The 27,559-nt window shown below is 45.9% G+C and overlaps 2 protein-coding genes across 10 annotated transcripts in view; one reads left to right on the forward strand and one right to left on the reverse strand.

The window, feature by feature from the left end:
- NPRL3 (NPR3 like, GATOR1 complex subunit) overlaps window positions 1-8,548 on the forward strand; it is a 45,910-nt gene extending 37,362 nt beyond the window's left edge. For 5 of the 8 annotated variants that reach the window (XM_065030721.1, XM_065030719.1, XM_065030718.1 and 2 more), the window contains 2 exons: window positions 1,066-1,258; window positions 6,363-6,849. In XM_065030721.1, the coding sequence (XP_064886793.1) occupies window positions 1,066-1,258; window positions 6,363-6,528 (359 nt within the window). In that variant the 3' untranslated portion in view covers window positions 6,529-6,849. Of the gene's footprint in view, window positions 1-1,065; window positions 1,259-3,454; window positions 3,532-6,362; window positions 6,850-8,219 lie in introns of those variants that run through there. The other 3 variants (XR_010466315.1, XR_010466314.1, XM_065030716.1) reach the window with 2 other exon arrangements.
- MPG (N-methylpurine DNA glycosylase) lies at window positions 8,549-26,094 on the reverse strand. Of its 2 annotated transcripts, XM_065030722.1 has the most exons (7): window positions 25,959-26,094; window positions 24,137-24,251; window positions 23,231-23,343; window positions 19,671-19,818; window positions 18,829-19,054; window positions 14,811-15,015; window positions 8,549-9,048 (listed from the first exon to the last, which is right to left on the reverse strand). In XM_065030722.1, exons 5-7 carry the CDS (start codon window positions 19,048-19,050, stop codon window positions 8,654-8,656), a joined length of 822 nt encoding a protein of 273 aa, XP_064886794.1. In that variant the 5' UTR covers window positions 19,051-19,054; window positions 19,671-19,818; window positions 23,231-23,343; window positions 24,137-24,251; window positions 25,959-26,094; the 3' UTR covers window positions 8,549-8,653. The 2 variants fall into 2 exon arrangements, with proteins under 2 accessions (XP_064886794.1, XP_064886795.1); XM_065030723.1 differs by lacking the exon at window positions 23,231-23,343.
- Window positions 26,095-27,559: the final 1,465 nt, after the last annotated feature.

Below are 27,559 nucleotides of genomic sequence, written 5' to 3' on the forward strand. Positions count from 1 at the left end.
GGTAATCGGACATTGGTAACAGGACAACGCATCTTTGCTGGAGTGCTTGCTAATTAGGTCCTGCCATTCTTAAATTTAGAGCTGGGCACTGATCAGTCTTGAGGGCTATTAGACCTAAAATGCTTGTTTATAAAAAGAAGTAGTGCATTGTAATTTTGGTCATGTAAAGTAGTTTTATCAGAGGTACTTCTGTTTCTCCAAAGTAACCTACTTCCTTGCTCTATTCGAAAGTAACCGGCATGTTCCTCTGCCTGCACCACTGTTACTGCATGAACTTTGGTTTTCAGGAGAGGAGGAAAATGATGAGTTTGTTTCAAACAGCATTGGTTTGTGTGGGCTGTAGAGCCACCTGAGGAGATGCAGAGCTAGCTGTTGTTCTCGCAAATGGCTGATGTCTGTTCATGTCTCGTGATTTCTTTAATCTCCTCAGTGCCATTCTCAGGGTGATTCCAGGAAAGGATTTTTTCAAGAGTATAAATCAGCTAGAATGCCGAAATCCCCAAACTTTCCTGCCTGTGCTGTTATGAGCAGCATTCTTAGAACGCCACTGAGGTTGGATATCAGGAGAGATTCTCTTTACAACTTTCAGCTTTACAGAAGTCATGAATTAGGGCAGAAATCTTGGAACGTGAGTCAGATGAGTCTGCGATCTGCTTATTCTGGCTCGCTCACAAGAGGATATTGCTTCTTGGCCTCTCTGTCTGCTTGCTCCCACCTTCTGTGCTGTTAGGCTTTTCATGTTACCACTTCATGGTATTCCAGCAGAGCTGGCTGGGAATTTTCTTCTCAGATGCTTTTTATGGACTGTTTATGGTCTCCAGAAGTACAATTTTCCACAGAAATCGATGACTTTGTTGAAACATTTGACTTTCCCATTGAGAAAATGACTGTGTTGTCGTGTGACTAATTGCAGATACATGTAGCACTTTGAGAGTCGCTTTCTTTGCTCTAAAATCTGACGTGATTCTTGGGAAATTCTGCATAGAAACAGGCTGAATTGATAATGTTTGCGTCATTATGCTGAGGAATATAGAAATTCTGTGTCTTTCTCTCTTGCCCTGATAGCTAGCAGTGACGACATGACTCTGACAAGCCCTAGCATGGATAATTCCAGTGCCGAGTTGATACCTGGTGGGGACTCACCCCTAAATAAAAGGATGACGGAGAATCTCCTGGCAAGCTTGTTGGAACACGAGCGGGAAGCGATCCTTAATGTCCCTGCTGCCCAAAATCCAGAAGATCTTCGCATGTTTGCAAGGTAGGAAATGAGAAGTGCAGAATGGAATCTTTTTTCCTTATCCTTGCTGTTTTGCTGAAGGATCGGTGTGGACTCTGAGCAAATCCCGTTCGCTTGGGATTTTGGAGGATAAATTTTTTCGGGTTTGTTCCCCTTATACCTATTTCATCTGTGCGCATCAGTGTTTGACAAAAAGCTAAGATACACATCACAAGAACACTTGTTAACAAAGAGTTGTGGGTGTGTGAAGGAGCATCGTGGGTATGGTTGGACAACAGGGACTTGACTGTTTCCTTGCCAATTTTCCTGTGTCCACACATGGAAAACATAACCCTGCATAGCCTAAAAAAACCTTCTAAGGAAAGACCTAGTTGTGCTGATGCTGTCGTGTTGAGTCCGTTGATATTTCCAAGCCAGCTATCCTTTATTTTAAGGTTTGCAAACTCCATGCAAATATGAGACAAAGAGCATCAGGCACAAAGCCGGCCTGAATGCTTTCACAGACCAGTCGACAAACATTTCAAGGTCTGTTTTGCGGAGATGAGCTGCTTGTTATGTTAGGTTAGTTAAGTTAAAGTCATTAGGATGTGTGATTAGTAGTATGCAGTTTTGTTGTTACAAATTTCAACACAACAAAAATATGCAAGATGTGGTTCTGCACGTGGTGAAAAGCAGAATGACTTCCTAACCAGCCAGCTGGGAAGAAGGTGTGGGGGGAAATGCTTTTTCCTCCTAAGCATTTTAAAACACAGTGGCATCACTGGAATGCAGCTTTCATGGGTTTTCATACTTGTGGAGCTGAAAAGCACCTGAGGCAAGTACTGCAGCTTTTCCTATTCCTCCCAGGTTCAGCTGGTGAGTCCCTGGAAACCTGGGGCTCGCCCTCGGATGGATGTAGTCAAGTAGCCTGGAGAAACTGTAATAGCAAGAAAATACTACTTAGTTTGCAGCTGTGCTGTGCTCAGGTATTTTCACAGAGCTCTCCCAAGGCTGTGGGTAGTAACTGCTCTCTGAATTACTCGTCTCCTTCTCCGTCTTCTGCTCAGAGGATATGCTCTGATTGCAAGGCAGCACTTTGGCCATTTGAGAACTTTGAAATGTGTTTTCCTCATTACCAGATAAGTCATTACAAAACCAGTGAGAAAGGAAAGTGAAACCAAAATCACAACTGGTGATATCTTAAGACAGAATTTGTGGGGGATGCTTTGGACCAGTTCAGTGGCAATGCAGATCTTTGTTATCCTAGGCAGAGGAAAGGGTTTTGTGATTGCTCCCCTACGCTTCCCTCATCTGGGTAAAACAGCTGTTTGAGAGCTTTGGAATTGCAGATGCAAAAAATTACTTTGATTTCTTTATAAAATCAGCTGCTGTAACCAGGCAGCTGCCTGAACAACGTTTATTTCGCAGTTTGCTTCTGCACCAGGTTCTTTTGCAGATCCCCAAGATGGCTTTGCTAAGTCTGAATTTCCATTCTACTATAGATTTGACAACTGCAGAGCTTAGTCAAGTCAGCAGTGAGGAAGGGACAAGATATGATAAACACATGGGTCCTGTGGGCGGGATGCTGGAGTGTACAAACAGAAGTGTTTATGCAAGACGCTCTTGGTTACTGGTGGCTTTATGAGACACTGTAACTTGGAGGTTGTGGGTGTATTTTCTGTCTTTTTGTGCTGTAAGCCATCAGAGACAAGTGTCTGGGTAAAGCTATTGCTCTTAATGAAAGTGTAAACAACTGTGGAGAAGCCGCTGCAGGGAGTGAGCGGATCTCCCTCGTTACCCCATACACATTACTGTGCCAGCTCCTCTTTTTGCGTCTTTCTGAGGAACAGCAGCCTAATGAGGGCTGTGCTCTGGCAAATAGCTCTGCTGCATCAGCTGCCTCCCAGAACAAACTCCTGCTATAAATGCAGAGTTGGTGCACTAAATATACTGCAACTGCCCTGCCGAGCATAGCTGTGTGCGCACCAAGGGATGGGCTATTTTCAGCATAGCAATAAAGTTCATCCCGATACATTTTCTTGTCTGTGCCTCCCAACGCCTGTTACTCATTAAACAGACGAAGAAGGAGCTCGTGCCTGTGCATTGCTGTGCACAGCCAGTATTTGCAAGACAGAAACCTTAAGGGGAAATAAGGAATACTGAAGCTTGGTTCCAGGACTGGCTGCGTTAACCCCTCGTAACATTGAATGTGAATTGAAATCCAAGTTCTTTCCTTAGGTGCTGCTGGAGGAGGGCTGGCGTGTCCTTCCAGAAGTACACTTAAGGAGACAAGTTCTTTTTGAGCTGGATCTCCGGTAATGTACACAAAGTGTTCCACACTGCACATTAGGCAGTGAATTAAAGACAGTTTGAGGTTTTGTTTATGGCTTCTCTCCCAGGCCGTGGGTGTGGAATCACTGTCAGGATTTGTTTTGTTTTGCTCTTGCGCTGGTGGCACCGAACTGTGGGCAGTTCTGCTCCGTGTTCAAGCAGTGCTGGTGGAAGGGTTATCTCTTTGGCCAGAAATAAGCTGATTTTATTTGAAACACTAGTCTGAGATGATTTTTTTTTTAGTGTCTAATAACACTACGCTGCTGTTAGAGGGGCAGCTCTTACAACCTGAAGGAAGAACAACAGCCATGAGCAATGGAAAGCGATCATCTTCCACCACTGCATCTGGATCTGGAAGTGCACATCTGTCCACAGACATATCTGTGCAGCTTCAGAGGGACTCCGGTGCCGTGTTACTGCTCCAAGAAGTGCCATCTTACATCCTTTTTGGATCCCATAAATGTTTGTTGCCCAAAAAAGCAAAGGTAGTGCCTGTCTTCCCTGGGGCTGTGAGCCCCACATTAAAGCTTTGTAGATTTTAATTGGACATTTGGGAAGACTTCTTCCCCAGAGGGCAGTGCAGCCCCGGACAGGTCACCCGGGCCTGTGGGGGAATCTCCATCCTTGGAGAGTTTCAGAGCTTGGCTAGAAAAAGCTGCAGCGCTGGCAGCAGTCCTGCTGGAGCAGGGTGCTGGACCGGGCTTCGGACGTGTCTTCCAGCCGGCATTTTTGTGATATTCTTTAATATCCTCTCTAGCTTTTATTGGAGTGGAACACACTTCATCTTGACCAGTTGCAAATCCAGACTCTTTTTTAATACAGGATGGATTTATGTATTGGAAAACTCCTGCCTGGTCTGTGCTGTGTTAAAAGCCAGGTCGTAATCATTTTCAGGGCAGACGGGGCACGGCCAACGGCAGAGAGCAGTTTTGTGCAAGGGAAAGAATATGTAGCTTTAATAATCTTGTTCAAAATAACTTTTTGTACAGTGATACAAGTTGTAAGATATAATATACAGTAATTTCTGTGAATACCTCAGGGAATGGTCTGATTTTGACACATACACATAGAAACTGACAGTGTCCATGCTAATGGCTGCTTCTGGTTGCCATCGGCATGGGGGATGAGGCCAGTTAGCCTGATTTAAATGCCCAGCAGGAGACACTGCAGAAGGCAAATGCCCAGCCCAGATAGTGGAAAGGCAAACATGAGTGGAGCTTGTCCGTCTGTTGTTTGTACTGCAGGTACAGAGCAGTTCTGTGCTACAGAATGGTGCCAGCCTGAGTGCTGGCAGATGAGGGTGACATGACAGCAGAAGGCAGCGTGCAGGGTGCTGGGGCTGCCTGCGGGGAGGAGACAGCGAGGTTCTGATGTCTGGGGAACAAGAGCGGGGTGAGAAGGGACACGGCAAGTTGTGGAGCTGAGAGACAGAAATGGCAGCGGAGAGAGGTGAAACCTACTGTGTGCAGCACAGAGGGAGGCTGTGATGGAGGGACGTTGTTGCACAGTGACTGTGGTCACCCCGGAAGGGCGGTGGGTGACAGGAGGGGCCAGCAGGAGCAGTGGGAGCCAGGCAGGCAAACGTCGGCCCTTACCCCATCCTGCTGGCGTGTGAACACAGGCAGGAATGCTCTAAGGGATGCTGGTGTCTTCCGAGGGCTGTTCCTGCGGGAGGGCTGTCTGAATGAGTTGGAAAGCAGATCTGGTCATCTCCACTCAGTTTTACTGTCAGTTGGCACGAAGCAGCCAGCCAGCATGTTCCTGAAGTACAGCTGGGTACAGGAACACGAGCAAGAGCTGCTGGAGCGCAGGGCAGAGCGTGATGTGTAACACAGGCAGACGCACGTCTGTCTGCGTAGCTGGGGAGGTGATTCTGGCATGTGTTTGGGTCTTGATGGGCAGGACTGTTTGAGTGACATGTGCAGTATGGTTTCTACATTTGGGAGGTTGTTAAGACAATGAAGAGACTGAGCAGCAAACTCGAGCTTTGGAGGCTTAGCTTCATGTCACAGTCCTGAGGGTCCCCGGGGCGCAGGTCCCCAGCCATCAGGGACTTGCTGCAGTTTGTCTTAGACCCAGCCACGATTGTGCAGGGTATCTGCTGCCTATAGCGTGTTGGTGGCCAGCAGAGAGTTATCTGTGCTGACTGTATTTAAAGAGAACTGGGAATTTAAGAAGCCGGTGCAGTTTAAGCTTAGACTTCATGGTTTTCTGGCTGTTGGGCTTTGTAACTTCCTGAGCTTCTCTGTGGCTGCTTGTCACCAAAATTTCCATCTCCCTGTTGTGACTGCTCTGCCTGTGCCAAGCCAACCACACCTCAAGAGTGTGTGACCTGTAGTTACCCAGCCCTTGGGCTGCTGTGAGCGAAAATATGCTCTTAGTTCTAAAAGCCAGCGTACTTGGGCTTCTGATGCTGCAGCGTGACAAAGGGCATTGCACACCCAGCCAGGAGCAGAACTGAATCTGCCACGTCCTGACTTCTCAAGGCTTGTTGGCACTTGTGTTCCCTTGCTTTCTCGAGTCAAAATTATGTTGAAAATTGACAATCTCAGGAAATGCCCCAGGCTAGGAAACCTTTTGATACAAGGACCTTTGCAAAGCCCTGACATGGAGAAGTCCCCTGCTTTTCCAGGGGATTTCGGTGCTAAGCAGGGTAAGAACTGATGTAATTCACTTTTCACGTGAATGAGGGATGCAGCCCAAACGCCTCCTGATTTGTGTCCTGTGGGAGAGGAAACCTTGAGGGTGGCAATATCCATTCTTGCCGTGTTCACTTGCTTTTGGCCCACGTGCCTCCCTTGCTCCTTCCCCACAGGCTGCTGCACTATTTCCGAGGCCGACACCATTTGGAGGAGATCATGTACAACGAGAACATGCGTCGCTCCCAGCTGCTGATGCTGTTTGACAAATTCCGCAGCGTGCTGGTGGTGACTAGCCACGAGGACCCCGTGATTTCAGTATTTCAGTCCCTCTTAAAATGACTCTACTGGCAAAGGAAGAGACACTGAAAACTAAAGGAGGTGAATTCAATTCCTTCTTGCCATGTGACATATAGCAGGTTTTTCGCTCCGTGCCTCCATTTCCCATCTGCTCCCTGTGGGAACAGCCGAGGCCGGTGTGTGCGAGTTCGGCTGCAGGACAGCATGGATTCCTGCTGCCCCACGTTCGCCGCACAGGGGCTGCTGGTTCACGGCCCTTGCCAGGGCTGGCGGGAAAGGCCAAGAAGATTTCCACCTGGCAGCACTGAGGACAAAGGTAGGAAGGCAAAGTATCACAAGTAAACAGTTTCATTAATGACTTGCTCACTGTGTTACAGCTTATTATTTCCTCTCACCAGTCTCCTTATTGCTGTCTACTGGGGCATGGCTGTGACCGAGCACCCCTGTGCTTGTGGGTTTGCAGGCTTTCCAGTTGTTGGCTGGGGGCGAGGTGGTTGTTTGCTGAGCTGGACGGAACTGAGCTGGCCAAGCTGCTGGTGCAGGGACATTTAGTTCTGCCCAGCCATAGGCTGGTGCTCAGGACACTCAAACTTGTCCCCCAGGGCTTGTTCGGTTTCTCCATTGCCCTCCCTCAAGCATGGCTGTGGCTGCAGGGAAGCAGACACAGGGCTGGACACGGCTGTGTCCTGCTCTGGTTTGGGATTGCTCCTCCAGCTGGGCTGGGGCTGGAACAAGGGGTGACAGTGCTGTTTCTGGGGATGCCTGAGGCCACTGCTGCCCCCTGCTCTGTGCTGTGTATCCAGGGAAGACCTTTCCCTCCGTGCTGGTGGCTTCCAGGGGTGTGGCGTTCATTGTAAGACTGTCAGGCTCCTCCTTAAGACCTTCCCTCGTACCACACACACAAGCTGGAGTTTTTCCCAGTTGCAGGCTCTCACACAGCAGCTTCACTTGCCCACGCAAACTGGGAGAAACCATGAGCTTTATGCAACTTATCGACCACCAGCAAGGCACAGGGGAGCCCGGTGACAGCTACTCATGGTCCCTTCGGTGAGTCTTGCCCTGCAGCTGCAAGCAGGGATGTTATAGAAGAGCAAAAGCAATACCCGACCTAAAAATCAGATCTGTGTTGCTGTAAGGCTGCAGTCCCAAGCAGCCCCCAGCAACTGTGTCTCAAGGTGAGCTACTGAGATTGGTATAAACAGTGCTCTTCAGAAAGGGCCAAACAAAACTGGGCTTTTTTTCATGTGATGGGACAAGGGTTTTGAAAAACTCGATCTTTTTTGCTCACACGTGAACGCTAAGCTGAGGGTGGGCTGTGTCCCTGTCGTCCTTCAGCCTGCCAGTGTGGCTGCTGTTCTGCAGGTTCTGCCCCAAATCCGAGAGGTTGTCTCCCCCTGTACGTCACAAGTCTCAGCACTGGCACTTTCTCTGTGTTGGGGTTCACACACTGCTAAGTTTTGAACTGGTCTCAAAAGCAGCTGGGAAAACAAACAAAAAAAACCATTCTTGGTCTCCAAGCTGGAGGTTATAGACCGGCATAGGTCGGAAGGAGTTGCTGGAGGTCTTTTGTTCAAACCTCTGCTCAAAGAAAATGTGTTAGATCAGGTTGCTCAGGAGCTTGTTCAGTGGAGGTGTGAATGTCCCACAGCTTCTCTGGGCCCCTGGTCAGTGTTTGGCCACCCTCATGGTGAAAACTTTTTCCATACAGCTAATAAGAATTTCCTGTTTTCCAGCTCTGGCCATTGCCTCTCATCCTGTCTGACAGCAGCCTGGCTCTGCCCCCTCCCACGAGGCAGCTGTAGCCAACAGTAAGATCCCCTTTGCCTCCTCCCAGCTCTGCCCCTTCCAGCCAGCCCTGCTGCCATCTGCTCTATTGACTGCTTCCCTGCAGCAACCAAGGGGCCGGGGCTGAGGGGAGCAGCACCGCACGTCAGCGCTGGGAACCTTCTCCACTCATCTCCCTTAATTAGGCCTAGATCCGCTCCAAGGGAGAAAGTGGCCTCGGTTCTGGCTGGGAGACCCCATGCAGTCTGCCCCACAAATAAAATTCTACCTTGCCCCATTCGTTGTGATAAAGTACGTTTATTGTTAAAATCCTCCAAGCCACCTGAGGCTGTCATACAGAGCACAGCTCAGGTCCCGGCTGGTGGCACACTTGCAAGACTCGTCAGCTGCAGGAGACCTGTCCCATTGCTGCCATCTCTTTCTCTGTTTTCTTGTCTACAACACTCACAAATTTGTTTCCTCGTAAATAAAACCTGAGGGGTTTCTGTGCCCACTCTCCCCTGTTGCCGATACCAATCCTTGTTGTGGTCACCACGTCTTGCTCCCCTGGTGGGTCATGTCCAGGTACCATCCAGATGGCCGCATCCTGAGTCAGGTCCCTTTGGTCAAAAGCCTTATCAATGCCAAACGCCTGGCAGAGCTTGGAGGGCCCGTTGCACAGCTGCCAGTCCTTCAGCACCTTTGTGGCTCCCTTCCTTGACGCGCTGCGCAGCTCACGCATCGCATCTAAACCTTGAAGAGGTTCCAAAGAGCGAAGTAACACCGCAGCCCCTTCGCCTGCGCAGAATAAGAACCACGTGTTAGTACAGGGTAGTTGGTGACGAACATCCAGCCCCGGCAGAAGCGCTTTAGCTGTGGCTCAGCTTAGCCTGACGGAGCAGGGAACCGGCTGCAGGTCCAACCACAGGGTCTGTCCTTCTCTCAGGCTGTTTTGTTTCACATACCAGGCCCTGGAGTCAGCCCCTAACCTGCAGTCAGTGCACTCTCTTCCCTTTTCTGTGTGTCCCATGTCCCATAGCTCCACGTCCTTTATCTACCAGTGTTGACTTGCTCTTCCCCAACCCCACTTCTTGATGTTCCTATGTCTAGCTGCTGCTCCAAGGCTTGCCAGAGGGCAAGAGGTTTTTCTTCTGTCAGCGTGATGGTCAGGAATAAATACACATATGGTTCAGTTTTGGCACAGCTACCCAAAGCTGCTCCCAGACCCAGAGGTTTCATAATAAACTCTGATTACAAGAACTCCAGTTAACAAAGGAGAGGAGGAATGAGTCCGAATGCTGCCAGCACAGTGAGGCTGGACAGGGAGAAACCTGGGCAGGAGCTGCAGGCGCTGGGAGCGGCTGCTGCTGGTGCTGCTGCGGGAGCCCTGGCTGCAGGCAGTGCCAACCGCAGCACCCAGCTGGAGCTGTGACAGCGGGGGTGGCCATGGCTTTGGGTAACGGCTACACCAGAGCGCGATCCCAGCCCTGTGCCAGGGAAGCTCTCACAAGACCTGGGGCAGGACGGGGCTGCACCAGCTCTGGCTGTGGGATGCAAGGCCCCGGGAGCACCACTTCAGCAGAGAACTTTCTATGGCAAGAAGGGAAGAAAACTGACAGATTCTCTTCTCAAATGCAATCTGCCACCCTGCCAGGAGCCTGAGGGAACTCCGGCCCCCACAGCTGTAAGCAGCTGCCCTCCATGATTTTGGTGACAGCGAAGCAAAGGTGCAGCTCTGAGCACAGACATTCCCCTGTGACAAGGATTTCCAGCCGAAGTGGGACATAAACGCTTCCTTGGTATTTTCCACTGGACAGCAAGGAAGGTCTTCTCCTGACCTTGAGTGGGTGAGCAGAGAGCCTGGTGAAGCGGCCTGTGTGCTGCCCCACACAGCTCCCCTTGTGCTGGGGCCGCCCACCACATTCCTCCCCGCCAGCATCTGCTGCTCCGCAAGAATCCCCTCCCCAGCCCCGAACATCTGGAGCCACGCTCCCGCCTGGCAAAGGCTTTTTTTCTAGGCACGGACAGATCCCCAAGGACCCGCAGTTTCCAAAAATAGAATCCTTCTCATATTTTGTACAAATCCCACACTAAATTACCTTTCTGGGCTCCCAGCTGAGCCTGTCAACCCAGGACCTGATTTCTGGCTTTCTGAGGTGTGGCTCCTGCCCTGAACCTGCTCAGAGCCCCCACTGCCCTCCGTTCAGCTCCGTGAAGTCAACAGTTATTTCCAGCAGCTGCCAGCAATCTGTTCCCAGGCACTCCCTTCCCTGAGCAAGGGGATTGATGCTAATCTGGCAGCCAAAAGCTGCCTCCCTCTACTACAGTGGTTTAGAGCTCAAAGGTCATTTTAGATTTTTAAGAACATGCTCCATATCCTAATTCTGCTTTTTATCCGTGCACAAAGAAACACCCTTCGCATCAGGCTGCTACCTTACTCGCCAAGAACAACTGTGGGATTCTGAGCAATCGCTAATTACACTCCTTGCTTTCATCCACCACAAATGCAAGTGGAAACCGTGGTTACGCTTGAATTGAACCAAGTCCTTGGAAGTTCAAGTGAAGAGGGACAGGCAGTCAGAGAAACTGCAGGTGCTGCCAGAGCATCAGCAGAGCCGGGGCAGGGGGTACCTGCCACTTCTGCCTCTGGCTGCTTTCTGCATTTCCACCACAAAGTTTCTGCACTCTTTCTGTCTGTCTGCAACACAGACCCTGCTCTCTGCTCTGAGCCAGCAGCCCCCGAATGTGAGAGCAACACAAGAGCTTTGGGAAGAGGTGGAGACAGCAGGCAGGGTGAGAGTGCAGAGATGCCACGATGAGCTACTGCCACTCTGTCCCCATATCCCTGGGCTGCTGTTTGGGTCCTCCTGAGCACACTTCACATCAGAAGTTTTATTTTAACAACACTGCAGAGGCCAATTCTCTCCCGAGCAGCTAGAAATCATAAAACGACAGGGAAGTCCCACACCCCCACTGCGCAGCTTGCTGCTCCTTCCCTGGAACGGCTCCAGTTCCCATTCTTGGAAACAGCTCTTGGCCACTGGAGAGAAGAAACTTTTCTGCTCTCTCCACCCATCTGACTCACTGCTCCCGAAACTCTCCTGCAAAGTCCCAGTCTAGGATGCGAAAGTCAGGGTCCATGCGGTGCGACCCTGGGTGCAGCATCACTGGGATCTCGATTTTACAAGCTGTTCTTTCAGGTCTGGCAGCAAAACACACACCTTGGCAATTTCCAGAGAAACAAATCACAGCAAAGAGAAGCTTGACTGGCATTTACGCTTTTCCTGAAGTGAGGGAACCCTGACATCCGTCTTAACCCCAGGGAAAGCTCCTTGTACTAACATTATTGTGCTGCTCAGGATATGCTGTAGGATTCATACACACTGAAAGACATTGACTCTAATTTTTTCTATAAACTTTTCTTCCTCTATCATCTATGATTTCTCAAAAAAAACAATGTAGTGATGCTCACCATGGCCTCAGGCAGTAGCAGTATTCGACCCAGTGATGGGACGACCTCTCACAGTAAAATCCCACATGATGCAGCTTTATCCCAGTGATGTGCACAAAGATCTCCGCTTCCTCAGCGACAAAAAATACTGGAGGCCACCCTTCAGCTCATTATGATTTTACGAACACAAAGATGCAGTCAAGTGAACTCGACTGAACGTGCCAACAGCCACGACCTCGTGCCCCAGCGAGGTGACGAAACAAGAAGCTGCAGCTGAAGCGCTGCTGGTGGTGTTGGCAGCGTGGGGCTGCGCTGGGACACTCACGCCGCTGAGGACGCTGCCGTGGTGGTGGCTCGCAAGGTCGACTCTGTGCTTTTGTAGCCTCTCTACCCAGCACAGCTCTGCTGGTGACACACCTTTTCCTGTCCCCGAGGGACAGTGCTGAGCCTGAAGTCTAGCTTAAGCCAAATACAGAAAACAGGAGAGAAGGTTTATTCCACCTGGTATAATAATAAAACAGATGATGCTGCAAGGTTACATATCAAGAGAGCTCTAAAGAGCCTGAGTCTCACGAGCCAATACCCCACTCTTGATAAGCTAAGCAGAGGAGAGCAATTACGAGCAGCATATAAAGGTTTGCACATCTCATAGAGGCCTCAGATCCTGAGCTGATTAAGGACCAGGAAGGGCCCAGCATAATTCAAGTCAGTGTTAAATTACTTTTTGCTGCTTTAACAATCCAATTTATGCCGCTTGCCGGGTCCCAACAGCGCGTGTGTCTTTGACAGCCCCGTGCAGTGTCTGTGCCAAGAAGGCAGAGGCAGCACAGGGGCAGCGCAGCGCTCCGAGCTCCATCCTCCAACAGGACAGCTCCAAATCAGCTCTACGGCCACTCAGTTCGATGGCTGAGCAGCAGCAGGACTGCAGTCACTGCCAGTATCAGGAAAAAATTCTTCACAGAAAGGGTTGTGAAGCACCGGAACAGGCTGTGCAGGGCAATGGTGGAGTCACCATCCCTGGAGGGGATTAAAAGATGTGTAGGCAAGGTTCTTAGGGACATGGGTTAGTGCTAGAGTTACGTTATGGTTGGACTTGATGATCCTGAGGGTCTCTTCCAACTGGAACAATTCTATGATTCTGCTTCAGCAGATATACTGGTTCTTTGAACTGCTCACCTTCCTTCCCATAGGATCCTGTAATTTAAGCAGCACAGGAACTTACCTACACTACAAAACTAGAGAGTTTAATAAGTCAGCTAAGAATTCAGTTGTGATTATTAGTTTGTGCTAACTTTAATAAACTGCCTAAAACCACACTAGATCTCAGTTAAATCTATGTGCTTGTTCCAACAGTCTCCAGAAATAAATGCTTTGTTAAAAATCAGAGTATGATTGCATGAGTATTTTGATGCAAACCACCCGATGGCCAAACAGAAACATCTTGCAAGAGCCATTTGGAAAAATCTCTAGAACTGATTTATCTGAAATCAGCTTCAGGTTTTCCCCTAATTCTCATGTCACTCCGTATGGACTTCTTCAAGTGCATCAGTGTCACCATGACAGACGAGTTCCTCGTCCTTCCCTCAGGCCAAATGACAGGACAGGCTTCTCCATCTATGTTTACATGAGAAAAGCATCTCAAGTTATGATTCCTCCTCAGAATCTTTCTTTCAACGCATCTGCACATGGGCAAACACGCTGAAGGAGTAAATCCCACTTACGTAGATGTGTCTGTGACACACAGCACGCACAGCCACGCTATTTACTGCAACGTGTCCCTGACAAAGCTGGTAGTGGCAGCTCTGCTCGGTGTCAGCACAGCTGCGTGCGGGACAACACATTCATAACAAAAAATCCAACTAAATTCATCGCAACAGTGATCTCTTTAACTGGTTTGCTATAACACTCTAAACAGAGGCATATAAGGCAAAATTTCCCAAAGTATAAATTTCAAATATTTTTAGAATTTAAAGGCTAAGCATCTCTTTTTAAAATAAAAATTATTATTCCTAACATTTCGAACACTAAGAATCCCATCCTGAAAAACAAACCATTCTGCTTTCATTATCTGGACAGATTTGGCAGAGACAAGGTAATTAAATTCCCATGTGTTCATCCACCAGACTCCAGACCTCCACCGAGAGCCTTCTCCTTCCTCTGCAGCAGCACCGGCTCTGTTGTGCTGTCTCCTGGCCAAAGGCCAGAACCTGAGGATTCCTGGTCTTTCCACTTAGGAATACACCAGCAGTGGGTTTTTTAAGCTGTATCTTTGAAATGGCAAAAAAAGAAATTATTTTTTGAGAATTTTTTTCTAGCAAAATGAGTATCTAAGAAACACCTGCTGCCATTTCACGGTGTCTAATTAACTAATAGCTTTATTGCAAGGCAAACACTCATTCTTACAAGAGAGAAAAAAAAAAAACAAGCAACACTTGCATGTTAAGAGGAGCTATTGAAGGCGAGTCTCAGTAACTTCCAGAATAATTTGATTAGGGGTTAATTATATTATCTTGAGAATAATAAAAGAAGATTGAAGATTCTGTAACAGTCTGAATATTTTGATTTGGCTATTTCTTTTTGTTTTAAGATACAGCAAAGCAGCTAAAATACTCCTACATTGACTCCTTGCTTAAGCTTAGGACATCGCAGTCCTTTTTATTTTCCTCAACATTTATGGCTTCTGAAGCTAAAGGTGGGAGACAGAAGAGTTTCTTATCATGACAGCAGACACCAAGATTTAGGCTGTCATTGGACTACATCACCACTTTGAAGGAATAAAGTTCACTGAATCACATGAATCAGGCAGCAGCCCAGGTCATCAAAACCAAAAGCTCCATCCCATCAAGATTCTCCTCCAGTCCCTGGTCTTTACCTCTGTGCCTGAACAGCTCACCCAGCTGGGACCAAACCCAACTGGGCTGGTCACTGTGCAGCTGGAGATGGGTCCTGCTTGTGAGGCTGATGGATAATTCGCCATCTATCCCCAGTTCCCTGCCATTCTGACTTTACAGAGCCATAGGGAGCTCACGAGTGACTGCAACAAGGCAAGTGTAGCTTGAAATATCAGCCCGACGCTGTAGGGATTAAATCTCTTGAGGCCTCAGCTTACCTTGGCTGGAAACATTCACGCAGAAATAAATGCCGTAGATCTGATACACGTACAGAGTTCCTGGTTTCATGAACATTGCTGCATTTCGTTGAGTTTGCTTCCCACCTTTCGAGTGGGAAGCTTCATCTTCCCCACCCAGATAAGCTTCTGTTTCAACAATCCTCCCCCAGAGTTCTCTGCCATCAGGAAGTTTGCGAACTAAAATCTGAAAGAGAGGTCAGAGTGCATCAGTTAGCAACCTTCTGTACAAAATAAACCAGAATGCAAGAGCTGTGAAAACAAAGCTGGAAAAAAGGACCTGATGGTGCTGCCTGCTCTCCTCTCCCCTCCATCCAGCAATCTGGTCTGTAACGTCACCTTTTTCAGCCTCTACTGTCCAGGTCACAGCCCAAGACAATAAGTTCCTACCTGTCATTCACCGCACAAAACGCCCAGAGTGTCTAGATGTGGCAGCATCATAAAGAACCAATTTACGATCCTATATACAATAAAACCCACAGGGCTGCTTTTGTGGTTTTTTTCTGTACTGTCCACCCCAATCCACCACATTTAAGGCAAAAAGCATCACCAATATCAACCATGAAGCATCATGATTCTTTAGAAGAAATATGACAGTGGCACAACTAAATAACTCCTATTATTGATAGTCTTTCTCCATAGAGATGTTTCAAATGAGTCCTAGTCCCTAACCACAGCTAATCCTGACCAGGGTGGGTATCGATGTGAGTTCTGTACTCCCTGCAGCACAGAGAGGGGCAGTGCAGGAGAGCTGGGAACTGGCTTCAGGCAACAGCACATCTCTGTTATTACAGCGCGTTCCTTGCTGCTGGTACCTCCTTAAATAAAACAAAGCAGATGCAGAGGAACAAAAAACACAACAGTGAAAAGATTATCTTTAAAAATAAAACAATCCATAAACTTTGTACAAAGTTTCTTGTGGTTTGACCTGATTTCTAAACTTATTTAATGTGTGTTTAAGAAATACTGTAGTAGTCTCATTCAGGCAACAGCTATCAGATTAATTATACTGTATTCAGCGCTTCCCTATTTGAAAACCAGCCATTCAAAAATGACCTTCGAAAAACAAAGCTTGATTCCTAGCAGATGTTTGTGCTGGGTTGCCGATGCAGTTATTACCCAGCCCAGTACGGATGCTCCAGCACAGTTGCCAATGCTGCAGCTCTGGTGTATCCTGGTTTCCCTACAGCACTTCTCAAATTATTGAAAACAATCAGTTGATTGTTTTTATGGAAAAGGCAGTGACTTCAGAAAAGCACTGGGATTTAGCAGCTGCCTGTAGACACCCAAAAACACACCCATGTGGCCACATTCCTCTTTCAATAGGGTGAAATGGTTAGGTTATGGTTTTTAAAACATGCAGACATTTCCCTGACTCCTCAGACACACCAAATATTCACAGTTAAAACAGTTAAAAAATGGTGATCATTCACAATACCTCACAGTAAACTATTTTATAGAGGTTTTTATTTCTCACTGAGGATGTATCTTGGTGTTATGACTGTTCATGTTGAGAGGCCATTTATTGCGTGTATGTTTTTGGGTATTTGTTTGTTTCCAAGAACTCAAGTATCATGTTTAAGTTAAGCAATATTAATACACCAAGCACCTCCAAAATTTAGTAGAAAGAAGATAATGAATTAAACACTAAATTACCGATACGAGTTATAATTCTAAGAAAACAAGAGAATACACTGAGTCATGGGAGACTGGGAGTGATACTTTAAAGAAAATCTAAAGATATAAATAATCTGGCTTGTAATTCTATGGCTAAGTAGGAAAAGTATTGAATTAGGAGTAAAGTATCATCTGCCCAGGGTACCTGAATACAGAATGATACTGGAGTCATTAAGGTAACAAAAAATGCATCAAAACTGGGCAACTTCAGGTATTCTCATGTAGACCAAGTAAATATCACAGTAGAACAGGACACAGGCAATGGTTTTTTAGACATCATCAAATGGTGTTTTCTCACAAGAAAAGACTAAACTCTCAAACTGATCCCGAGCAAAATGCAAAGTCTTTTCCAAAGACTTATCCCTGAAAAACAAGGTTTTATCATGACTGTGAAGTATGAAGGTCAGTGTCCTTCCACAAGGATTAAGGTCCAGCAAAAAGGGGAAGCTACATAAAGTAAGAAAGCTTGTTAGGAAGAACTTAAAAAGGCAGCCAAAGGTTACAGCTGGAAACGCGAGCCACTAGCAGGATGTCTATAAAGATAGCAAACACACATCGGTATCAGAGAGAGGTTAAGACAGACCAGAAAAAAACCAGCAGGGTTAAAAAGCAGAGCAAAAGCATCAGCTGCCAGCAAGACAGTATCCTTAGAAAATAACAATAAAAAAGCTAGACACAGTTCGACAGGCCAAAACTAACAGTTTGTGGAACAAATTCCTGAAGTTATCTAAACTAATGAGAACCCAGAGAGTCTGTTCACCCTGTAGACAATAAAGGTACAAAAATACTCAGAGAAGATAAGACCATAGCAGTGAAACTAAAACCACATTTTGTAGCTGCATTTAGGAGATCCCAGACTGAAGCTTTTTATGGGGAAAACACCAGAGGAACTCCCTCCCATGGAAACAGTTTTTTGAAGGACTCACTAAGCAGAAGAGACATGTTTAATTTCGCTCACTCTTTCTACAATGTCCAAAGATACCTCAAAGTTTGTGCAATGGGATAAGGTAGAAGGTCCTTACATGAACAGGTAATGGCTTGAATACCCAGAAACAAAAGACAGGAACAGCAGTTTTCAGAGTGAAGTTGAGTTTAACTGTGGAGACCTGAACATCTTCACGCTGGGGCCCGCGCTGCCTCGCACGGTTGTGTTAGTAACCTCAGGACTGATCCAGAGCTCACTGTGTGTACTGACAACAAGTTATTCACAACGGCAAAAATACAAGCAGGTAGCATGAAATATTGTGTCCAGTTCTGGGCCCCTCAGTTCCAGCAGGACAGGGAACTGCTGGAGAGGGTCCAGCGTAGGGCAACGAAGATGATTAAGGGAGTGGAGCACCTCCCTTATGAAGAAAGGCTGAGGGAGCTGGGGCTCTTTAGTTTGGAGAAGAGGAGACTAAGGGGGGACCTCATTAATGTTTATAAATATATAAAGGGTGAGTGCCATGAGGATGGAGCCAGGCTCTTCTCAGTGGCCAACAATGATAGGACAAGGGGTAATGGGATCAAGCTGGAACACAAGAGGTTCTGCTTAAATTTGAGAAAAAACTTCTTCTCAGTGAGGGTGACAGACACTGGAACAGGCTGCCCAGGGAGGTTGTGGAGTCTCCTTCTCTGGAGACATTCAAACCCGCCTGGACATGTTCCTGTGCCACCTCACCTGGGCGTTCCTGCTCCAGCAGGGGGATTGGACTAGATGAACTTTTGAGGTCCCTTCCAATCCCAAACATACTGTGATACTGTGACACTGTGATGAAAGATAAATTTCAAAGCATACAGGGCAGCAGAACAGAAAGTACCAAGCAGGCTGTTGAACTTGCAGGTAAGAATGAAATATTCGAGCACAGTGGATACTGGTGAAGAAAGGCCAAGGGCCTGCCATGCGATTAGTATCACAGGATAGAAAAACAGAGGCAGGGAAGATGTTGCTGACTGCAGAGCATTACTTTCCACTGGGCTAAGCAAGAGCCAAAACCAAATAAATACCTGAAAAGAAAATAACAGGCCTGAAACAAACATCAAACCACAAACAGCAACGTGCATTTCAGTAAACCAGAAAAAAAGGGAGACAAACTCCATAAAAACTAATTCTGAAGTGTGACAATAAACTAAACCTGGAAAATTACTCCTCTGACTTAATCCAAAATAGATTTGGCTACTAGTCTTTAAATTCCGCTGAACTTAACAAGAGAAGGAACGAGAGCGGTATTCCTAAAATAGCACAGCCCTGCAGTTAAATGGCAAAAAATAAATTTCACCCTTTTACACGAAGTTATTAGCTAGCACATGCTCCTGTACGGCAATCTCAGTGCTCACGTCTTACCTGTCCCAGAAAGGCTTTGGCCAGACTAACACAGGGCTGGTTGAAAAAATCTGCTTCTAGCTGGGAAGGTGTTTTTTTCTCTATAGCAAAATATTTGCTGCTTTTTGGAGAAGAATCCACGCCAGGCGTAGCATTCGGGTTGTCCAAGGCATCAAAAGGAGGGAAGCTGGAGTTGCTTTGGAGAGCACTTAACTGAGCCAGCAGCTTTCTTTTTCTTGGCATTGTTCTAGAAAATTAATATAAACATAATCAGGAATACAAAGCTTATTTAAAAGTAACTCATTTTCACAAACTCCTGTTTTTACACATCTCTCCATAACAATGAATCTGAAAGCTATAAGTAATTGGACAAGCTAGGCAAACTACAGAAGCAGGTGACAGATTTAGCTGTGTCTACATCAAGCTGGGCAAATATTGAGCTCTACTGATCCGCAAATAGAAAACTGCAGTTTGAGTATTTGTCTTTTAAGGACTGTGGATAAAAATCAACTCTGCTCCACTTAGCAGTAAAAATAAGTTTGCTGTTAGGTTAGGAAATTCAGACACAGAAAACAAAGACAAACCAGCACTATGTACTTTTAACCTAGAACTAATGTAGTCTTTTGAGAGGACAGAAAAAAATATGAAATAACCACCTCAAAAATTGTGCTGACTCTGAAAGTCCATAGAAGTGATGTATCAATCACTTTAAACAGGAATGTAACTGGATCACAATCTAAAACTCCACAGGACACAGACCATTTGAGTTGGAGATGTCCTATTTACAGCCACAAACTTGTTTATCATGCTGTAGAAATGTTTGTGTTAGAACCTCCACAAAATAAGCTTTAAATTCAGCCTACCAGAAGGATGCAGAATAGTCTGTTCCAGCCAACGGTGTGTATTTGAGGCAACTGTGTAACCTGCAATTGTTCTTCTAGGTCCGTTGCCAATTCACTGTGCGAGCTTCAAGAAGTTAACGTTTCTTTTTCTGTGTCACAGTCCTCACACCTGTCAAACAGGAACAAACACTTACTCACTGTATAAAGCACTTTGAATGGGATTTTGGAGCTGGCAATCACAATACCAACAGTGCACCAACAATTTGCGGTTTGCTATTGGTCTAGCAAAAGACCATCTCCCAACTGGGGCATTGCTGGACATGGTTTTTAGCCCTTTTTATACAAAAGGCTATGAAAATAGTGTGGAATGCACTTTTACTGTACTGAATAAAGAAGAAGCTGAAACCAAACTTGTAAAATTTCCCCATTGGCACTAAATATTAAAAGTGTCAGCCTCAAAAAAGGACTCTTAGAAGAGAAAGCAAAGACACCAGGTTTCAGAAGATGCTTCATCAGTTCTGAAATTCTACCACACGTAGATATAAGGGAAAAAAGCAAAGGTTCAACATCATACGTAATTAGACATGGAGAAAGAATCCTATATACAGCTTAACCTGCAAGGGAGGTATACACATAAGTAGCTGTTGCCACTTATTTTTCACAACATGACTACAAAAACTTTCACCATCAAACCCAATCTTTATATTTCTCACAAAGAAACATCCACCAGCAATACTTCCCCTGAACTACACTGAAATGAATTCAGCACTGCTGTTCTCTGGGTCACCCACCAGTGCCAGTTCCCCAGCAGTGTTACATTTCACTTCAGAAGAATCCAGACACAAACATATAGGCAGCAAAAACAGAATCACATCGGCACGACTGGCAGAGAGGTGGGATGTGTTTATTTTTGTTCTGAACATCTAATTCTTTATGGCAATAATTCAGCGATGTCAGATGCCTCAAGAACGGCCAGCTCTGTGCCAGGAATTCTGCTCTGAACCGTGGCTTTCACCTGGTGGGAACTGTTAAAAGATTTTGTCAGAAGTCACCAGCCTGCCTCAGACAAAGCTGCCTTCATAAATCAGAGTTCTGTCCAGGAGAAAGGGTGTGAATAGGAAAAGGGGTTGCAAGAAGGAAGGGACGGAGAAGGAACACTGCCCCACGTCAGACTGACCCTCGGAAGGGCTCATCAAGGGAACGCTCCACACTGAAGACAGCACCTCCAGACTCCTCTGACAGTATTAACTGGAACTTCCAGTTCATCAGCCGTACATAAAGCCATGCTGGAAACACGGCCAATCGGAGTGGAGCATTAACTCATTTGGTAATTCGTGCTCTTATGGAATGTGACATCAGAAACAGGCTCTGAGTTGCTTGGCACCTTATTGCCTTTCCAATTAAGTAATTCTTAAAAGCTGCAAGCACTCTCATGCAAATAATCCCACTGGCAGCCTTAGGGCACTTGCAATTTCTTTGCTATGGGCTGATCCTACACCGATCTCAGCATCTCCAACTCTCCTTAGAAACAGCAGCAGGAAACCACCTTATAGTCATGAGAAATGGGTCACATAGAGATACGATTGCTTTAAAAGCAAACACAAGGAACGAGGGGACTGCAATAGCATCTCAGAAACCCAGAAAAACCCCAGTTTACCCTTTGATCATACCAAGATATGAAACATAAAACTCTATGCCTCAAAGCCTGTCTGCACTTTCTATCAAGGATGTTGTCTGTGTATAAAAACCCTTCTTGCCTATGAAAACGCACACTGTAGAAGACAGTACCTACCAAGTGCCAAAGCCCCATGACCTTGGGAAGAGACACAATCTCTTCACATGCAAGCCTACACACAAATTCTGAACTCTTCATTTCTATCTAGATTTTCTTGCTTGTATAGTAAACAGATTCTAATTCTGTGCCTCAAATTATAATCAGCTGTGAGTTTAATCACATTTTTACTAATCTGGTTGTAACCAAAGTAGCTACAAGTTGCTAAGCATATGTGTGTACACATGCACAAAAAATGATATGGAAGCCAGAAAAGGAAGATGGAGAGTTAAGACTGCACAAGTGCCTAAGTGTTCAGGACTGCTGGGCTAGTCTCAGGCAAGTGTTTAGGGACCCTGCAAGCCAGAATCAAAAAGACACTGAAAATCTGTGTAAAATACAGTTCTGCAGCAGACACTCCTGGAGTCAAGGCACAACTGAGTCTGCACAGGCTTCTTTAATCCTTCTAATGACACTGCATTCGTAGGTATTTCCTTATGTATTTAATGAGCTTTCACTACAAGGAGGTTGTCACTCCTAGAGAGACAACTCCTTGTACCAGTTCCCAGTTGTACAGATTTTATGTGGGAATATACAAAGGGTCAGTGCTGGGTCAGACCAAATGACACCTCTCCCTGTATCCTGCTTTCCAGCAGGGTCAAAAGCAGGAGCCCAGGGAAGAGCAGAACAAGCACACAGTGCTGCTTCACACATCCTCCACAGCTCTAGGCCGGAACCTTCTGACCCAGGCACAGCTTCTGTGTACTTAGCAACTGCGAGTTTACGCAGTCTTCCCCGAGCCTGTGTAAAACAGTCCAAACTGAGATTTACTGACGAGGAAAGCTTCACAGAATTAGTTATTACAGCTCCAAAAAAATGTGTGTGAAATTAGGACTGCTGCCCACCCACAAGAATCAGTTTACACTTGCAATTCTTCACCCTCAGCCCTCTCCTTTACCACCTCAAATAACATAAAGCCAGATGAAAATATTGTTTTCCCAGGTCATTTGCAAAACATCCCTGTGGCACTGCAGTGGTGACCTCCAGCTGCCACAAGGGCTGCCCACTTACTCACATCCTCTCTCCTTTCTTTGCACCATTTATTTACGACAGGGAAGTCCCTTATTATGTCAAGGGCTGCTCAGATGTGAGCTCCTGTTTAAAAGCTTCCTGAAATCTGAGTACAGACTGTAAGCCAGACCTCTTAACATACTTATTTAGACCTTCAGAGAATTCCAGCATTTTTTTAAGGCATGACTTTCTTCTACAAAAGCCACACTGGCTCTCCCACACTATATAATCTTTATGCAGGTGTCCATCAATTCTACCTTGCTATATTTTCTACTAATTCAGTTGTTGGTGGTCAAACTTCCAGGTCTGCAGTCCACAGATTTCACCAAGAACCCTCTTTAAAAAGCAGTGACACATTTGCTGCTGAGACCATCATTAGCAGCACTGTCCCTGGGGACTTCATCTGGTTTGGCAACTTGTTCCTGCCTGTTGTCTATTTGTTCCATAACCTCATATACAGACACTCCATTTAAAGCCAGATCCTTCGATGAGTTCTCAGCAAGAAGGATTTCCATCCACCTTTCCTGTCTAGTCTGACCTACTAGTAACCATAATTAAGTTAGTACTGTATAGCTTCCCGGAAACAGTGGGAGGAGCAGGCAAAAAAACCCTTTTTGAAAGAAGAGTGCAGGTAAGACCTAATATACTGTAAAGTCACTCATTCCACAGACAGACTTTGACACTATGTGCAATCCTACTAACACCTCAGAAGTACGGCCAAATGAATGGTTTTATTCACCTTACTGACTGCTAAGGATATAATCTTGTGCAAGACGTCCTTGCAATTCCAGTCCTCACTCCTACTGCCCACGAGACATCTTGAGCTTTTGGGAATAAAACTTACTCATCCTTCTGTAAAGAACAAGGAAGATAAAAATGAGGGATAGTGATGAAAAGTCATGAAAACCCCTAAAAGTCTTCACAGCAAAATTACGCTCCATTTTGGTTGACTCTCTTAAACCATTTTGGTTTGTTCTGTTTCCCCTCCCCCCCACATTCTAGCTGTAATTTTTACTGTGTGCCAAACTTGCATATTAAATGAAAGCAAATGTTAAATATAATACTAACAATGTATGTTAGCAGGCTCAGCCTCCTGAGATTTGAGTTAACCAGGCCGGAATTTAGTTAACCAAGGCAGCATTTAGAGAGGCCACAAACACAGATTAGGAAATGGGCGTAAGGATTCAAAATTATCTGAAGTTTGGATTTTTTCTGCATATCTACATTATTTTTACCACATGTACATCAAGTATATTGAGCTACTCATCCATTCTTTTCCATCTATATGATGGCAGTAAGGACATTCCTGATTTGTAACGCACCTTGAAAGAGCTATATAAGAACTAGTTACACTTAAGTCTTAGGTACCCATCTTATAAAATGACCCTAGAAAAAACATTCCTCCCCCAAATCTTAATACTGCATGTGAAATAATTTAGTTTTGGCATAGGGGTTTGACTCAATGACCAAAGGTGTTTCACCAAAGCCTTTGTTAATGCACTGACAAAAAGGAAACTTCTGACTCAAATGCTCAAACATCTGAACAACATCCACAAAGAAAGTTTCACTTCAGAATTCCTGTTGAAGTACCAGTAACTTAAAGACCAGGAAGAGAACGATAAACAGCAAAGATACAAAGATTTACCTGCAAAAGGATCCTGGAGTTGCTCCCTGCATGAGCACAGAAATAGAGGGCTCCCTCACATCTGCTCCTGAGTCAGTCCCAGGCTCAGGCTTGGAGGAAAGGACCTGCTCCACATCTAGTTTTAAAAAGGAGAACCGTGTGAAGTCCTACGATAAGGTTTTGACTTAAAGATAAACAGATTATTTCCTGCAGATTTCAGGTCAAGCTACTTAAAGAAGGGCCTTACTATTCATGCTTTGCACAGAGAACCTGAGCCCTCCAACAAAACCATGAGGAGTGAATCACAGCCCCACTTTTGTGATCAGCCATGAGACAGGCTCAGTCCCAGCAAAGGCGCTGCTCCAGGCGATTAAATTGCAACTGATTCAATGCACATGCTATGAGCCTCTCTCCTTAGCAAGAAGGTCCCTTTCTTCTGCTTTCAGTCAGAGGAAAGACTTGTCCTACATTTACCAATTCAGGATTAATCCTTGTTGCAGAAACACTATTTGTGTGTACTTTGCATTGCATTACCAGATGCTCTTAAATTATAGTAAGAAAACAGAACACTGGGTCAAAGCCTTAACAGATGATGGTCTGCAGAGATACAAGTGTAACTGCAGGTGAAGATAAATAGCTGATGTAATGGCCACTATGATAGTGGTGGACATTTTCAAACACTAGAACAAAGCCTTCAGGCCCTATATAAACAAAGAAGGATCTGAGCAGAGAGGATGATTTCCCGCACAGCTTCAGATAATATGCCGTGACAATAGCTTGCTAATAGCAAGTGAGACAAAACTCTTTTGATGATATAACAGAGGAACAAAAGCAAAAGTCTCTTCTATAAAAAGATGCTTCCAGGAAGCCAGCAAATCACTGGTGACTGTGGATACTGTGAAAATCTGAGTCAGACACAGATTTGAACCAGTGGAGTAGTGCAAAGGCCACAGTAGCCTGGTTCCTAACAAGGCAATCTTCTTTAGAAAAGCCTCATTTTTTTGTAACAAGTTTGCAGCAGATTTCTATGGACTGGGTGTTTCTCCTCCTTATGGTGTCCAAACCACACCGCCTTTCTGACACGTCTATACAGCTGCTGCTCTTCCAGAACTTAACAGGGAAACCACTTTTCTCCCAAAAATCTCTACAGCACATATTGTCAATTTCGTAATTTGTTTACTTAATTATGTACAAAAATGCCACAGGAAGCTCTCTGCAGAACGAAATTGACATGAGCAGCGGGAAATCACAGCACCACCTTATTCAACCTGCATTTGTGCATCTTGTTTACCCAGCATCTTGTTTACACAGGATCTTGTTTACACACCTCTTTCTCCCGGTCTGAACCGTATTCAGAAAATGGGGATGTTAGCTTTTCCTCAATGTTTATTACATAGTCTTTGCAATGTCTTTGATCCACAACGTGCATGAAATAGCTTTGGCAGTATTAGAAAAGGTAATTTCCACACACAGGCCTGTTGCACAGCAATGAGCAGCACTGACAGCCATGAGGGCAATGCAAAACCCTCGCAGCTTTTTCAAGGGAAGCATTTACAACCTCTGCTGGTGAAACCTTTATTATGCAAAAGACGGTCAATGTGCACTAAGCAGAGGCTAGGCGCGCACAGTTTTTACACAGTACTGTAACTAGCACGCTCATGGTTTTAAAGGGAGTCAGGCCTCTGAGCAGCAGCTGCAGCGGGGAGAGGGGGCGGCCCCGGCACCGCCCGCCGCGCTCAACGAACCCGCTCGGGTCCGGTCGGCCTTGCCGGGCCCGGGCCTCGGAGCCCACCGTTAGCAGCCGGAGCTCCCTCACCCCGCCCCGGCCCCGCCGCACACGCACCTGCCGGGGCCTCCCCGCGCCGCCGCCGGCCGCTTTCCCGCCTCGACCGTACCCGCCGCGGGAGGGCGCGGGCAGGCCCGGCCGGCAGGCCCGGCGGAACCAGGGGCTCGCCTGAGGGGCGTGCCCGGCAAGGCGTGCTGGGAGGCGGGCCCGAGGCCGGGGAAGTGCCGGTGGAGCTGTGCTGCGATTCCAAAGCCGCATCGTGTTTTATCTGACACCTCGCTCTGTAGATGCCCATGGTCCCAAATGAGATTGATTTATTGCCGTTTCTCTGAGCTCGCTGGATCTCTTATCGCAGCTCTTGATTTCTGGAGCGCAGATCCTCTGTAGGCCATCTTTGAACTCTCCCTGGTTTTCACCATCTACTCTCACACTCCTTGCTGTTTCATATTAATAATACTAGAAAAATAAAGGGGTGAATATACATTCGAATGAATACGAATGGTCACAAGCTGGGTTTATAGACAGCTGTATTAATTATGCCCTCAGCTCCCCAAGTAACAAGTATCTGGCCTGCTGAAAAAAAATAGCTTCAGCTTTTAACCAGATGGAGCATATGGTCAAAATAGGGTCAAAATATGATTGTCCTCATAACTTTCTGGAGACATGCAGGAGGTTGTTGGTTCATAAACAAATATTTGCACGAAGAATATGAGGGAAAGTCTGGTGGATCAAAATGGATTCATTCCCATTCATATAATAAAATACTGATTCCAGGCTAGCACTAGCTAGGACAGCACCAGCTACAAGCCAGCCATGCAGAGAAGGAATACTTAGTGTCCACCCCTTCATAAATTTTGAAGGAAGAGGATAAATTACATTACTGACTAAAATTTTAGGAGGCATGAACAACTTTGGAGGTGCAGCCGTGTGTGCAGGTGGCTAAGGGTGGCCTTATGGAGGCAGAAAAGGGGACTAACAGTCTGGTGGTAATTTAAAGTGTGAGGAAGCTGGATAAAAAGCTTTGATGTTCCTGTAAACCCTGAATTGAATCCAGAATTTCCAAATTTTACTATTCCTGTTTAATAAGAAGATGTAAAAAAATCCCCAAACCAGCCATGAATGGAAGAAATTCAGAGCCTGTTACACAACATTCGTTCTTTTTGACCACGAAGAAACAGCCAATGTACTTTGGAACCCAAAACAACATCAAGAATGCACTGAAAAGCCCTTAAATCATTGTTGTGAAGCATGATAGCACTGCTACTGTAGTGGTGTAAAAAAGAAAGGGAAGGAAAGATGCGTACATCTTGACGTTATTGATACTTTAATTGGAGATCTCTGTATGATTTTTCAGTCAAAATGGACAAAGATAAGCCCACAGAAGTTAAGATTCCCTGAAGAGACGTTGCCTGCTGGCTGCATAAATGCATTCAACTCCAGTCTGAAATCAGCTCTATGTGTTATTGGCAAAGACAACAGGAGAAGTTTTTAAAAATCATTAACAGTCTTGACTGAGTGTCTCCAAAAGAGCATCCTGGACTTCCTGACTTGCATGGTTCACATCCCAGCTTTAATGTGGAATTAATATAAGAAAGGAAGAGCAAGAAAGTGCATGAAGCAGAAGATAACCAAACATCAAACTGGCCTTTCAGCAAATT

Source organism: Columba livia, chromosome 15 (genome assembly GCF_036013475.1).
Source record: "Columba livia isolate bColLiv1 breed racing homer chromosome 15, bColLiv1.pat.W.v2, whole genome shotgun sequence".
Lineage (NCBI taxonomy): Eukaryota > Metazoa > Chordata > Aves > Columbiformes > Columbidae > Columba > Columba livia.

What these genes read in the sequence shown, in the direction of transcription:
- MPG (XM_065030723.1), bottom strand. Translation starts at nt 19,050, where the DNA reads ATGCCAAGAAAAAGAAAGCTGCTGGCTCAGTTAAGTGCTCTCCAAAGC. An exon ending in CCAAAGCCTTTCTGGGACAG is followed by an intron (nt 15,016 to 18,828) that starts GTAAGACGTGAG and finishes CCTCTCTTTCAG; the next exon opens with ATTTTAGTTCGCAAACTTCC. An exon ending in CGTGAATGTTTCCAGCCAAG is followed by an intron (nt 9,049 to 14,810) that starts GTAAGCTGAGGC and finishes TATTCTGCGCAG; the next exon opens with GCGAAGGGGCTGCGGTGTTA.